Source organism: Artemia sp. Qi Xiang Cuo, chromosome 3 (genome assembly GCF_049724085.1).
Source record: "Artemia sp. Qi Xiang Cuo chromosome 3, ASM4972408v1, whole genome shotgun sequence".
Classification (NCBI taxonomy): Eukaryota; Metazoa; Arthropoda; class Branchiopoda; order Anostraca; family Artemiidae; genus Artemia; species Artemia sp. Qi Xiang Cuo.
In genome coordinates, this window is record NC_142796.1 from 26,117,047 (window position 1) to 26,132,228 (window position 15,182).

At 31.3% G+C, this 15,182-nt stretch overlaps 1 protein-coding gene across 3 annotated transcripts in view; it reads left to right on the top strand.

Moving 5' to 3' along the window:
- Cadps (calcium-dependent secretion activator 1) overlaps positions 1–15,182 on the top strand; it is a 245,037-nt gene that overhangs the window by 191,322 nt on the left and 38,533 nt on the right. For all 3 annotated transcript variants that reach the window (XM_089085689.1, XM_089085690.1, XM_089085691.1), the window contains one exon: positions 2,505–2,621. In XM_089085689.1, coding sequence (XP_088941815.1) covers positions 2,505–2,621 — 117 coding nt within the window. The remainder of the gene's footprint in view (positions 1–2,504; positions 2,622–15,182) is intronic.

A 15,182-nucleotide genomic window follows, 5' to 3' on the forward strand; every position in this document is an offset into this window, starting at 1 on the left:
ATTCTTCTAAATTTACATTTTCAGTTTCTGAGGGGGGTATAAGTAGCACATCAACCAAGATTTATCCTCCGTTTTCTTCCGTCTGTGTTATTGACTTATGTTTTTGTAGCGGGTAATGGTAATCTGTATGCATTGAGTTACCTTCATGGCATTTACATTACTTTATTGATTCCACGGAACATCAAAATTAGCAATCAGTGTTTCCAATTGTACACACCTTTAAATTTCTTGGTTTCAGATCTACTTTAGTTTTACCTGTTGAGTTTCTACGAGTTCTCTTCGATTTTCTTCTATGCTAACCACTAAGGGTTTTCTTTCTAGAATGTTTACTTCTATGTATATTTACTTCTAATGTATATTTCGTTTTTTGGGAGCATCCATCAAAATCTTGTGATTTCCTGTGCTGTTTGGTGTAGAGGTAGAATACCTCCTACCACAAAAAAAGAAAGAAAATAATTAGGGAAAGCCGAAGGGAGATATCCCTGGGGGATAAACAGACAAGTAAGGTCTGATTAAACTGAAACAGGGCAAAAATCAAGGGCTGGTTAAATAGAGACGTAATCATAAAAAGGATAACCTCACATCTTAGCGAGTCAAATGGTAGCTTAGCCAAAAATATTGGCCATTATGGAAAAGAATTATGCACGACCCTAGCCAATTAATAGTTTAAAGACGAGAACTTGCTTGTAGTCGAATCGAAACTGACCAAAGCCCAGTTAACCACGGTACTTTTTGGGGTATAAACTAAAAAGTAAAATAAATTTCAGCGAAAAAAATATGTAAAAGAAAAGAAAAAGGTTAAATATAATCTCTAAAAACATTGCACACGTGAAATATAAATTAAAACGAATACACAATCGTCAGTTAATTTTTCGAAATGCATGACACGTATTTGTTTGTTGGACATCTTGTTAAATTGTTCCATTTTTTCCTTACTTTTACGGTCTAAGAAAAAGGGTAGTTTTGCTATATGAAAGGGTAATTTTTCTTTAGCCTAATACAATCAGACCTGTTGCCCAGGTTTAGGGTCTTCTTTCATAAGTACAGAGAGGTAAACACTCAAAAGGAAACGTTAAGAAGTTTTTTTCCAGGGATTAGGCCACGATACCTCCCAGATACAAATTTTCTTTTCTATCAAAACTTCCCTACATTTCTTGATTTTGTCTAGCAACATCTCCCAGAGGAAACATTCCTCGCACAAAAATCCACGCTCCTGCATTCAAAGGGTCTAAAATGCAAGTAGAACATCCCTGTCGTGCCTTCATCTTTTCTCAAAAGTTTTCCTGGAAAAGTATTCAGTTTTCCTGTAAGGGTATGCTAATGGACGAATGTTTGAAAAAAAACAATCATTTAGTCCGGAATATGTTACATTTTTCAAAATTTCTTCTAAGGAATTAGGGAGGGGTAAAATTTCAATTCTGAGCTTCTTGTTAAACTTGCTTCTCTGCTTGGAAAGTTGCATAAGAGATAAGAGATATTCTAATAGATTATTTATTTTTGGATAGATGGAAATAACTCATCTGGATACCAGGGAATAAGAAGACTGCTAAAGACCTGAAATATGAAGATATTAAAACACTAAAAACTATTTAGAACTCTGGTGCGGGGTTCCAGGGATTCTTCACTAACTAATTGAATAAGTAATGCGTTGGTTTGTACTATCAAGATCCTCCCGCCATTCCTCTTCTCAAAACTCGATGATTATGACTATTGAAAAAAGATTATATATTAGTGAAACAGTTATGAGAATGACCAAGAGAGGAGTTTTTTCCTCAGAATTCATGGGAGACTGAAGATTGACCTTACGTGGCTGATCTACCCAAGATGTTTCAAGTTAGTTTGGTCATTGACTCTTAGTGGATGCACCTTCCTACCTATTTTTAGATTCTTAGTTGTTCTTTCAACTGAAACTCGTTTTTCTTAAATAAATTAAATAAATAAAACTTATTATTTTTTTTCAATGGTGTTTGTTTTTCTTAAAAAAAATTATAAATATGCAGATTTGCTTTCGGCTTTCGTCGCGACGATACATATATTAAAGCATCTGTTCGGAACTCCATTCAAAACAAAGATAGATCGCAGAAGTTCAACAATTGATTTAAGTAAGACTAAAAGTATAGGAAAAATGTTCGAATTTTTTGGTTGCAAATTACTGAATCCTTACCTCTCTTACTTTTGTAATTTGTGACTCTTGTATTCGGGCCTTAATTGCCTCGAGTTTGTGGGGATTAGAAAATCATTTGCAAAGGCAGATAGCACTAACCCTCCCGCCAATTGGAGAGGACCTTAATGATATTCTTATCAAATTATTCTGGCTATAGGAACAAGAAGCCAATAATACTCAAAAACCCCTAATAACTAAGTAGTAACTTTGTGATTAGCTCAAATATGTTTTGTCATCAGATATTTATCTGATGGCCAAAGAAGGCCAAAAAACAGGCCTTTATGATTTGTTTTTATAATTTTGTCCTTTTCAAAGTTTAATATTAGTTTTTCTATTACAGAACGTTTCGGGGTCGGGGCGTGAGCTAGGTCAAGCTTACATTAACTGCATGAGGACAGCTATGGATACAATTAGGTCGAAAGTAAATGACGAGCTTTGGACGCTGAATTTGTTTGAGGTAAAAAAAATATTAGAATATGAATCTGTCAATATAGACAAATCCTTTTTTTCACAAATATTTTTACGTGAAAGTCGCTGGAGTATAGATAAAGTAACTGAAAACAAAAACTGCGTAAAGATGTGCCTTCCTTTAGTTTCTTATTTTCCCTTCATTTGTGGAAGTCATCAAACGTTCTCAAAGATTTCGGTGGGAAATTAATATTCTTGTTTTGAAGCGATATGTATATTTTTATGCATGTACATTTTAAAACAAAATATTATGTGTGTGTAATATTTTTCTTATTGTCTATTCAAGTATATATCCACAAGTAGAGACTAGAATATATAGAACAATTGTAATTAAATGAAAAAATGATGTACAAAAGCTACGAAAAACCTCTACAGAAAGAATTTCACGACAAAGAAGAAAAAAATTACTAAAACTAGTGAAGAATTAATTGGGATGGCAACTCTGGTATAGTGTACTATATAATGTAGTTATTGATGCTGTTCAGTTTTTATGTTGTGCTTACAATCATTGTTGGAAGCAGCCTATCGATGGACAAACACGGCCCATAGTAACAAAAAATAGTCTGCAACCCCTATAAATAGTGCGGAATTGAAACAAAAGGCACACCGTTATAATTGCGTTGACCGAAAACACTATGAAGGAAACTTGCAGTTCCTTGGCTTGAACAACAAAGAAAACCCCTTTTTGAATGGGAAGGAAACACTATGAAGGAAACTTGCAGTTCCTTGGCTTGAACAACAAAGAAAACCCCTTTTTTTCATGGGAAGGAAACACTATGAAGGAAACTTGCAGTTCCTTGGCTTGAACAACAAAGAAAACCCCTTTTTTGCATGGGAAGGAAACACTATGAAGGAAACTTGCAGTTCCTTGGCTTGAACAACAAAGAAAACCCCTTTTTTGCATGGGAAGGAAACACTATGAAGGAAACGTGCAGTTCCTTGGCTTGAACAACAAAGAAAACCCCTTTTTTGCATGGGAAGGAAACACTATGAAGGAAACTTGCAGTTCCTTGGCTTGAACAACAAAGAAAACCCCTTTTTTGCATGGGAAGGAAACACTAGTAAAGGAACGTGCAGTTCCTTGGCTTGAACAACAAAGAAAACCCCTTTTTTGCATGGGAAGGAAACACTATGAAGGAAACTTGCAGTTCCTTGGCTTGAACAACAAAGAAAACCCCTTTTTTGCACTATGAAGGAAACACTATGAAGGAAACTTGCAGTTCCTTGGCTTGAACAACAAAGAAAACTCCTTTTTTGCATGGGAAGGGGAAGCATCTTTTTTCCTTCTCTGCAGCTAGTGGGGTGTTGGAACATCTTAGAGAGCAGTTTAAGGGCTCATTTTAAAGAAAATTGCTACATCTAGCGTCTTTTGTAATTAACGAAAATCACAATATTTAAAATAAAATCAATTTTTGAAAAAAACGGTATCTTTGTATACAAAATGATAAATGATGTCAGAATTGTAGATTGCAAGCATAGTATAGTGAAATAGTTTAAAGAGTGTCCTGGGTAACGATGACAAGGTAGTTCGTTCTTTACTAGTCCTTCTAAGAAAATACCGAAGGCTCTTTTTCCTGTGTGTAATGTACGTTATGGGCACATCTCATAATTCAGTAACAACCATGCGTGTTCCATGGCACATGCCCTCTGAAATATCTAAATTACGTAATATCATAATTGTCTTGTTATTATTTAGCCTTGAGTCACAGGATGGCAAATCAGCAATTCCAACTGAACTAAGAAATTCTGGCGTGAAATAAATTCCTCCTTCCCGTTTATCCGTCACATAATTATAACTATTATAGGATTTTTATTCTCTTGGAAGGTAATCGACAATCTCAGCATTAATTTTACTTACTCTTTTTGTTAGAGGAGCTAAAATAACATTCGCTTTTTTGACAACTTGGAAGCATATACTGTGTTTTGATTTATCAACGTGCACTGAAAGTTTCAACTTAATACTTTAACCGTTCTTGAAATTATACCATTTGACAGCATGGATTTACAAATTTTCTTTGGATTTAGAGTAACATCCACCTTAGAATGTTCTAAAAATTTAAACTAAATACACATAACTGTCATGACTTCATGAAGTTAAGCTACCTAGTAAATTGCTTTTTACTGGGTTCGGAATAATGCCAGTAAATCATGGTTGTAACAATTGCTTAGAAAAGAAGAAGAAAAGGCATTAGATATGACGTTTCTTACATCTAGCTTGCCATATTTAATGAATTTTTTGTAGCAATCGTTACTACCAAGGGACTCGAACTTAAATCCTTCTGTTTGGGTAGAGAGTTCCATAGTCATTGTACTGTAGTAACTGTTAGTAAAGGATGAATTATTTATTCGACAATATTATATTCATTCAAAAGGGCACTAGATATAGTAATTTCATTCCAATACGCTTTAAAACTTCTCCTCAGCTCTCAAATTGTAGACTCTGGCTCAAGGACAAGCAACTATAATCGTACTGGTCCCATGCAAGAATTATACCGTGTGATTTTTTTTTCTGATCTAAAATTCAGGCCATGAAGACATTTAACTTAAATTTATAGAACCAAGGGAAGCTCAACTGGAAACACATCTGGTTGTATTGATTCTTAACACCCCAATATATATTAAACTCTCACTCTGTATTCACTAGTACTTTGCTGCAAACCTGGTTAGTAAGGTGATTTTTTTTTTTTTTTTTTTTTTTTTTTTTTTTTTTTTTTGATGCTATGACAAATATGACAAATAAAGAAAAAACACGCCTCCAAATACAAATTGTTTTCAGTAAAGTGCAAAATACGTTTTGGTCTTTAAAAGCTTAAGGGACATTAGCCATACTCCTGTTTCTTGTAGTTTCTTAAATACACACAGATCCGTCCTATAGAATAGGGGGAGGAAATCCCAATTTCAGTTATTGCGGTAAAGTGGCAAGAGTCTGCAAATGATGTGGCATTTAAAAAAAAAGTTGCGTACTTTTCTTTCCTGCGTCCAAAAAAGTGGTTTTTGTTTGCTCTTCCACCATGCTTTAGTTTCCTTGAGCTATATTTCTGCTTTTGAGTGGAAAGTTCTGTTCCAGAAGGCACCGAAATCATGCAAGAGTTTTCAATCTGGACGCACAAAGTGGGCGTGTGACCCCTCTAGACATACCCTCCTCCACCCCTCCGACGACCAGCTTTATTTGCTGAAAGGCACGCAAGTAGAGATGCCATAATATCTCCGATCAGAACCACGTGGTTTATGGTTTTTGTCAGTGAGAATTTGAAAAACAGGAATTTTGTCACATTTATGCATGTTTTTATGGTTTTTGTCAGTGAGAATGAAAAAACAGGAACTGTCTCACATTTATGTCTGTTTTTTGGATTTTATCAGTGAGAATGGAAAAACAGGAACTTTCTCACTTTCATAGATTATTGAGTCATTAATCAAATTGTTTCCAGGGAATGTCTGACAGATGACGTCAAGTTAACTAATGTCTTTGATGCATTTTCAAAGAGAATTGTTTCCGCGACAAAGTTTAGATCACACGTGACAGATGATGTCATGATTGATTGATTGACATGAAAGGGGAATTAATTTGTTGTTTCTAAAGAGAATTGATTCACGAAAGGGGAATTAATTTGTTGTTTCTAAAGAGAACTGTCTCAGAGCGAAGTTTTAGATCTTAACGATGAATTGTTTAGCGCGGGAATCAGGTTTCTAAATAATTTGAAATGTGCCAGTGCAGAGATGCCATAAAAAAAGGAACACGCTGAAATTACGTTTAGGGATTATTTGGGCGAAACCTTTTTAGCCATTTTAGGGAATTATTTCGGTGAAACAGTTAGAGACATTTTAAAAGATGATTTAAAAGATGATTTTAGAAGAGAATTTAAGGGTGAAACTCTGTGGTCGTTATAATACACAAGTTGTATTTTAACAGTCGTGAGGTCCCCTACCCCAACCCCAAAGGCTCCTCATACCCCACCCCCACCCCGAAGGAAGCCCCCGGTCTCCAAAGGTCCACCGGGCTTCCAAAAGACCACCAGGCTCCCAAGTGCCCCCCAGATCCCCAAAGGCCCTCCCCAGACCCCCGAAGGCCCTCCCCGGGCCCCCAAAGGCCCACCGGGCTCCCAAAAGACCACTGGGCTCCCAAAGGGCCCCCCGGACCCCCAAAGACCCTCACCCAGTCCCCAAAGGCCCACCGGGCTCCCAAAAGACCACCGGGCTCCCAAAGGGCCCCCCGGACCCCCAAAGACCCTCACCCGGGCCCCAACGGTCCACTGGGCTCCCAACGGACCAATCGGCCCTAAAAGGCCCCCCAGACCCCCAAAGGCCCCCCGGAGCCCCAAAGGCCCCTGAGTCCCCATTTTCTAATACTTGTTTATGGCTTAATTATATCTTTTCAGAGCAAGTTATTTTCTCAATGTCCATCCTAAACCCATTTTACAAGTTGAAGTACCCATCCTTTTCACCCACAACTTTACTATACTGATTTTAAAATGCTCCAACACCAAGCAATACTTTTCAAAGGCATTTCAGAACAAGTTCTTTTTTTAATGTACCTCCTAAACCCATTTTGCAAATTGAAGAACCCATCTTTTTCACCCACAACTTTACTTTACAGCTTTTTGAATGCTCCAACACCAGGCAATACTTTTCAAAGAGCATTTCAGAACAAGTTCTTTTCATAATGTCCCTCCTAAACCCATTATGCAACTTTAAGTACCCATCTTTTTCACCACGACTATACTTTACAGCTGTTTGAATGCCCAACACCAAGCAATACTTTTCAAAAGGCATTTCAGGACAAGTTCTTTTCTTAGTGACTGTCCTAAACCCATTTTACAAATTGAAGTACCCATCCTTTTCACCCACAACTTAGTTATAGGTAAGAGTTTGAAGTTTTAACTTAGAGACTTAGCTTAGAGTTTTAGTTTGGTTTAGTTTTAGTTGAAAGTTTAGAGGTTTTTTTTTAGCTTAGACTCATAGCTTAGACTTTTTGTTAGAGTTCTAGTATAGTTTAGTTTTAGTTAAGAGTTTAGAGTTTTTAGCTTAGAGTCTTAGCTTAAAGTTTTAGTTTGGTTTAGTTTTAGTTAAAAGTTTAGAGTTTTTTTTTTTAACTTAGAGTCTTAGCTTAGAGTTTTTGTGAGAGTTCTAGTTTACTTTAGTTTTAGTTAAGATTTTAGAGTTTTTATCTTATAGTCTTAGCTTAAAGTTTTAGTTTGGTTTATTTTTATTTAAAAGTTTATAGTTTTTTTTTATCTTAGAGTCTTAGCTTAGAGTTTTTGTTAGAGTTCTAGTTTACTTTAGTTTTAGTTAAGAGTTTAGAGTTTTTAGCTTAAAGTCGTAGCTTAGAGTTTTATTCAGAGTTCTAATTTAGTTTAGTCTAGTTACAGTTCAGAATTTAGAGTTTTAGCTTAGAGTCATAGCTTATAATTTTACTTAAAGTTCTAGTTTGGTTAAGTTTTAGTTAAGAGTTTCGAGTTTTAGCTTAGAGTCTTAGCTTAGAGTTTTTGTTAGAGTTGAAGTTTAGTTTAATTTTAGTTAAGAATTTGATGTTTTACGTTTGAGTTTCAGTTAGAGTTCTAGTTTAGTTTAGTTTTAGTTAAGAGTTTAGAGTTTTTAGATTATAGTCTTAGCTTAAAGTTTTAGTTTGGTTTAGTTTTATTTAAAAGTTTAGTTTTTTTTTTGATTATAGTATTAGATTATATATTTTGTTATAGTTATAGTTTATTTTATTTTTATTTAATATTTTAGAGTTTTTATCTTAGAGTCTTATCTTAGAGTTTTATTCAGAGTTCTAGTTTAGTTTAGTTTAGTTACAGTTCAGAATTTAGAGTTTTAGCTTAGAGTCATAGCTTATAATTTTACTTAAAGTTGTAGTTTGGTTAAGTTTTAGTTAAGAGTTTAGAGTTTTACCTTAGAGTCTTAGCTCAGAGTTTTTGTTAGAGTTCTAGTTTAGTTAAGTTTTAGTTAAGAGTTTAGAGTTTTACCTTAGAGTCTTAGCTTAGAGTTTTAGTTAGAGTTGTAGTTTGGTTTAGTTACATTTAAGAATTTAGAGTTTTAGCTTAGAGTCATAGATTAGATTTTTACTGAAAGTTTTATTTTTACTAAGTTTTAGTTAATAATTTCGAGTTTTAGCTCAGAGTCTTAGCTTAGAGTTTTTTGTTAGAGTTCTAGTTTAGTTTAATTTTATCTAAGAGTTTGATGTTTTACCTTTGAGTTTCAGTTAGAGTTCTAGTTTAGTTTAGTTTTAGTTAAGAGTTTGGTGTTTTACCTTAGAGTCTTAGCTAAGAGTTCTAGTTTAGTTTAGTTTTACTTAAGAGTTTAGAGTTTTAGCTTAGAGTCATAGCTTAGAGTTTTTGTTAGAGTTCTAGTTTATTTAGTTTTAGTTAAGAGTTTAGTGTTTTTAGCTTAGAGTCTTAGATTAGAGTTTATGTTGAAGTTCTAGTATAGTTTAGTTTTAGTTTAGAGTTTTAGCTTAGAGTCTTAGCTTATAGTTTTTGTTAGAGTTGAAGTTTAGTTTAGTTTTAGTTAAGAGTTTAGAGTTTTTTTTTTTTTAGTTTTTTTTTGTTTTTTTTTAGAGTTTAGAGTTCTAGTTTAGTTTAATTTTAGTTAAGAGTTTGATTTTTTACCTTTGACCATAGGTTAGATTAGGTTAGGTTAGAGGTTAGGCTTCTCCACGTTTAAGTTAGGTTAGATTAGGTTATCTTATCATTAGTGCGCATGATAAGCTAAACTAATCTAACCTAACTTAAACATGGAGAAGCCTAACTTCTAACCTAACCTAATCTAACCTATGGTTATGGTATTTCTATGCAATATTGTGTAATTTTGTGGTTATGCTAGTGTGGACTAAACTTCAACTCTAACTAAATCTCTAAGCTAAGATTCTAGACTAAACCTATAAGCTATAATTCTTAAGTAAAATTAAAATAAACAATAACTCTAACTAAAACTCTAAGCTAAGACTCTAAGCTATAACTATAAACTCATAACTATAACTAAACTAAACGAAACTTCAACCCTAACTAAAGCTCTAATCTAAGACTTTAAGGTTTAACTCAAAACCCTTAAATAAAACTAAAATAAACTAAAACTCTAACAAAAACTCTAAGCTAAGACTCTAAGCTAAAACGATAAGCTCTTATATAAAACTAAACTAAACTAGAGCTTCAACAAAAACTCTAAGCTAAGACTCTAAGCTAAAAACTCTAAACTCTTAACTAAAACTAAGCTAAACTAGAACTCTAACAAAAACTCTAAGCTAAGACTCTAAGCTAAAATCCTAAACTATTAAATAAAACTAAACAAAACTAGAACTCTAACTAAAACTATAATATACAAATATAAGGTAAAAAATAAAAGTTTTAAATAAAAGTAAACTAAACTAGAACTCTAACAAAAACTCTAAGCTAGGACTCTAAGCTAAAAAACTCTAAACTCTTAATTAAAAGTAAACTAAACTAAAACTTCAATAAAAACTCTAAGCTATGATTCTATGATAAAACTCTAAACTCTTAATTAAACTAAACTAGAACTCTAACAAAGACTCTAAACTACGACTCTAAGCTAAAAACTCTAAACTCTTAACTATAAATAAACTTCAACTCTAACTATAACTCTAAGCTAAAACTCTAAACTCTTAACTAAAACTAAAGTAAACTAAAACTCCAAGCTAAGTCTCGAAGGTAAAACTCCAGACGCTTAACTATATCTAAACTAAACTAGAACTCTAACAAAAACTCTAAGCTACGACTCTAAGCTAAAACTCTAAACTATTAACTAAACCTAAACTAAACTAGAACTTCAACAAAAACTCTAAGCTAAGATTCTAAGCTAAAATTCTAAACTCTTAACTAAAACTAAACTAAACGAGAACTCTGAATAAAACTCTAAGTTAAGACTCTAAGGTAAAACACTAAACTCTTAACTAAAACTAAACTAAACGAGAACTCTAACTAAAACTCTAAGGTAAAACATCAAACTCTTAACTAAAATTAAACTAAACTAGAACTCTAACAAAAACTCTAAGCTAAGACTCTAAGCTAAAATTCTAAACTCTTAACTAAAACTAAACTAAACTAGAACTCTCACTAAAACTCTATGCTAAGACTTTAAGGTAAAACACTAAACTCTTAACTAACAGTAAACTAAACTAGAACTCTAACTTAAACTCAAAGGTGAAACATCAAATTCTTAACTAAAGTTAAACTAAACTAGAACTCTAACAAAAACTCTAAGCTAAGACTCTAAGGTAAAACTCTAAACTCTTAAGTAAAACTAAGCTAAACTAGAACTCTAACAAAAACTGTAAGCTAAGACTCAGCTAAAACTCGAAACTCTTAACTAAATCTTAACCAAGCTATAACTTTAAGTAAAACTCTAAGCTATGACTCTAAACTAAAAATCTAAATTCTTTACTGTAACTAAACTAAACTTTAACTCTAACTAAAACTCTAAGCTAAGACTCTATGGTAAAACTCTAAACTCTTAACTATAAATAAATTAAATTAGAACTCTAAATAAAACTAAGCTAATACTCTAAGCTAAAAACACTAAACTCTCAACTAAAACTAAACTAAACTAGAACTCTTATTAAAACTATAATTCTCAGCTAAAACTATAAACTAAAACTATACTAAACCAGAATTTCAACGAAAACTCTAAACTAATACTCTAAGCTAAAAACACTTAACTCTTAACTAAAACTAAACTAGAACTTTAACAAAAACTCTAATCTGAGACTCTAAGCTAAAATTCTATACTCTTAAGTAAAACTAAAATTAACTAAAACTCTAAGCTAAGTCTCTAAGGTAAAACGTCAAACTCTTAACTATAACTAAACTTAACTAGAACTCTAACAAAAACTCTAAGCTAAGACTCTAAGCTAAAACTCTAAACTCTTAACTAAAATTAAACTAAACTAGAACTCTAACAAAAACTCTAAGATAAGACTCTAAGCTAAAACTCTAAACTCTTGACTAAAACTAAACTAAACTAGAACTCTAATTAAAACTCCAAGTCTAAGCTAAAACTCTGAACTAAACTACAACTGAAAAAAAAAACTATAAAATAATACTATAATTTAAAAACTCGAAACTAATAACTAAAACTAAACTAAAATATAACTCTAAAAAAAACAATAATATAAGACTATATTGGAAAACTAGAAATTCTGAACTAAAATTGAACTAAACTAAAACTATAATCAAAGAATCTAATATAAAAACTCTGAACTCTTAACTATAAATATACTATATATCTAAAAAACACTATAAGACAAGACTCTAAGATAAAAACTCTTAACTAAAAATAAAATAAACTAAAACTCTAAGATAAGACTCTAAGCTAAAACTCTAAAATCTTAACTAATACTAAAATAAAATTAAACTGTAACAAATACTCTGAGCTACGACTCTAAGCTAGAACTCTAAACTCTTAAATATTACTAAACTAGAACTTTCGACAAAAACTATGCTAAGACTCTAAGCTAAAAACTCTAAACTCTTAACTAAAACTAGACTAAACTAGAACTCTAACAAAAACTCAAAGCTAAGACTCTAAGCTAAAATTCTAAACTCTTAACTAAAACTAAACTAAACTAGAACTCTAACTAAATGTCTAAGATATGACTCTAAGGTAAAACACCAAACTCTTAACTAAAACTAAACTAAACTAGAACTATAACAAAAACTCTAAGCTAAGACTCTAAGCTAAAAAACTCTTAACTAAAACTAAACTAAACTAAAACTCTAAGCTAAGTCTCTAAGCTAAAACTCTAAACTCTTAACTATATCTAAACTAAACTAGAACTCTAACAAAAACTCTAAGCTAAGACTCTAAGCTAAAACTCTAAACTCCTAACTATTACTAAACTAAATTTCAACTCTAACAAAACTATAAACTAAGACTATAATATAAAACTCTAAACTATTTGAAAAAAATAAACTAAGATAAAAATTCAACAAACAACTATAATCTAAGACTCTAACATAAAAAATCTAAACTCTTAACTAAAACTAAAATAAAATATAACTTTAACAAAAACTTTAAGCTAATACTATAAGATAAAAAAAACTTTAAACTCTTAACTAAAACTAAATTAAACTAGAACTCTAAATAAAACTAAGATAATACTCTAAGCTAAAAAACTCTAAACTCTTAACTAAAACTAAACTAAACTCAAACTCTATGCTAAGTCTCTAAGGTAAAAAACTTTAAACTATTAACTATACGTAAACTAAACTAGAACTCAAAACTAAAATAAACTAGAACTTTAACAAAAACTCCAAGCTAAGACTCTAAGCTAAAATTCTAAACTCTTAACTAAAACTAAACTAAACTAGAACTCTAACTAAAACTCTAAGCTAAGACTCTAAGCTAAAAAACTGTAATTTCTAAACTAAAAGTAAACTAGACTAGAACTCTAACTGAAAATCAAAGTTAAAACATCAAATTCTTAACTAAAATTAAACTAAACTTCAACTCTAACAAAAACTCTAAGCTAAGACTCTAAGCTAAAACTCTAAACTATTAACTAAAACTAAACTAAACTAGAATTTCAACAAAAACTCTAAGCTAAAAACGCTAAACTATTAACTAAAACTTAACCAAACTATAACTTTAAGTAAAACTCTAAGCTATGACTCTAAACTAAAACTATAAATTCTGAACTGTAAATAAAACTAAACTAGAACTCTAACTAAAACTCTAAGCTAAGACTCTATGGTAAACTCTAAACTCTTAACTAAAACTAAACTATACTAGAACTCTAACTGAAACTCAAAGTTAAAAAATCGAAATCTTAACTAAAATTAAAATAAAATGGAACTATAACAAAAAAAAACTCTAAACTCTTAACTAAAACTAAACTAAACTTCAACTCTAACAAAAACTCTAAGCTAAGACTCTAAGCTATAACTCTCAACTAAAACTAAACTATATTAGAACTTCAACATAAACTCTAATCTAAGACTCTATTATAAAAACACTAAACTCTTAACTAAAAATAAACAAACTAGAACTCTAAAAAAAACTCTAAGCTGTGACTCTAAGCTAAAACTCTAAACTCTTAAGTAAAACTAAACTAGAACTCTAAGCTAAGACTCTATGGTAAAACACCAAACTCTTAACTAAAACTAAACTAAACTAGAACTCTAACTGAAACTCAAAGGTAAAACATCAAACTCTTAGATAAAATTAAACTAAACTACAACTCTAACCATAAACTCTAAGCTAAGAGTCTAAGCCAAAACTCTAAATTCTTAACTAAAACTTAGTCAAAATACAACTTTAAGTAAAATTCAAAGATATGACTCTAAGATTAAACTCTAAATTCTTAATTGTAACTAAACAAAACTTCAACACTAACTAAAAATCTAAGCTAAGAATCTACGGTAAAGCTCTAAAATCTTAACTAAAACTAAACTAAACTAGAACTCTAACAAAAACTCTGAGCTAAGACTCTAAGCTAAAACTCGAAACTCTTAACTAAAACTTAACCAGACTACAACTTTAAGTAAAATTATAAACTATGACTCTAAGCTAAAACTCTAAATTCTGAACTGTAACTAAACTAAACTAAACTAGAACTCTGAATAAAACTCTAAGCTAAGACTAAGCTAAAAACTCTAAACTCTTAACTAAAACTAAACTAAACTAGAACTCTAACAAAATCTCTAAGCTAATACTCTAAGCAAAAAAAACTCTAAACTCTTAACTAAAACTAAACCAAACTTAAACTTTAAGCTAATACTCTAATCTAAAAACTCTAAACTCTTAACTAAAACTAAACTAAACTAGAACTCTAACTAAAACATTAAATTCTTAACTAAAATTAAATTAAACTTCAACTCTAACAAAAATCTAAGCTAAGACTCTAAGCTAAAACTCGAAACTCTTAACTAAAACATAACCAAACTAGAACTTTAAGTAAAATTATAATCTATGACTCTAAGCTAAAACTCTAAACTCTGAACTGTAACTAGGCTAAACTAAATTAGAACTCTGAATAAAACTCTAAGCTACGACTCTAAGCTAAAAACTCTAAACTCTTAACTAAAACTAAAGTAAACTAGAACTCTAACAAAACTCTGAGCTAAGAGTAAGCTAAAAAAAAAACTCTAAACTTTTAACTAAAACTAAACCAAACTAAAACTTTAAGCTAAGACTCTAAGCTAAAAACTCTAAACTATTAACTAAAAATAAAGTAAAATAGAACTCTCACAAAAACTCTAAGCTAAGACTATAAGCTAAAAAAAACTCTAAACTTTTAACTAAAACTAAACCAAACTAAAACTTTAAGCTAAGACTCTAAGCTAAAAACTCTAAACTCTTAACTAAAACTAAACTATACTAGAACTCTAACAAAAACTCTAAGCTAAGAGTCTAAGCTAAAAAAAACCTCTAAACTTTTAACTAAAACTAAACCAAACTAAAACTCTAAGCTAAGTCTCTAAGGTAAAACTTCAAACTCTTACCTATAACTAACTTGTGGGTGAAAAGGATGGGTACTTCAATTTGTAAAATGGGTTTAGGAAGGTCACCAAGAAAAGAACTAGTTCTGAAATGCCTTTTG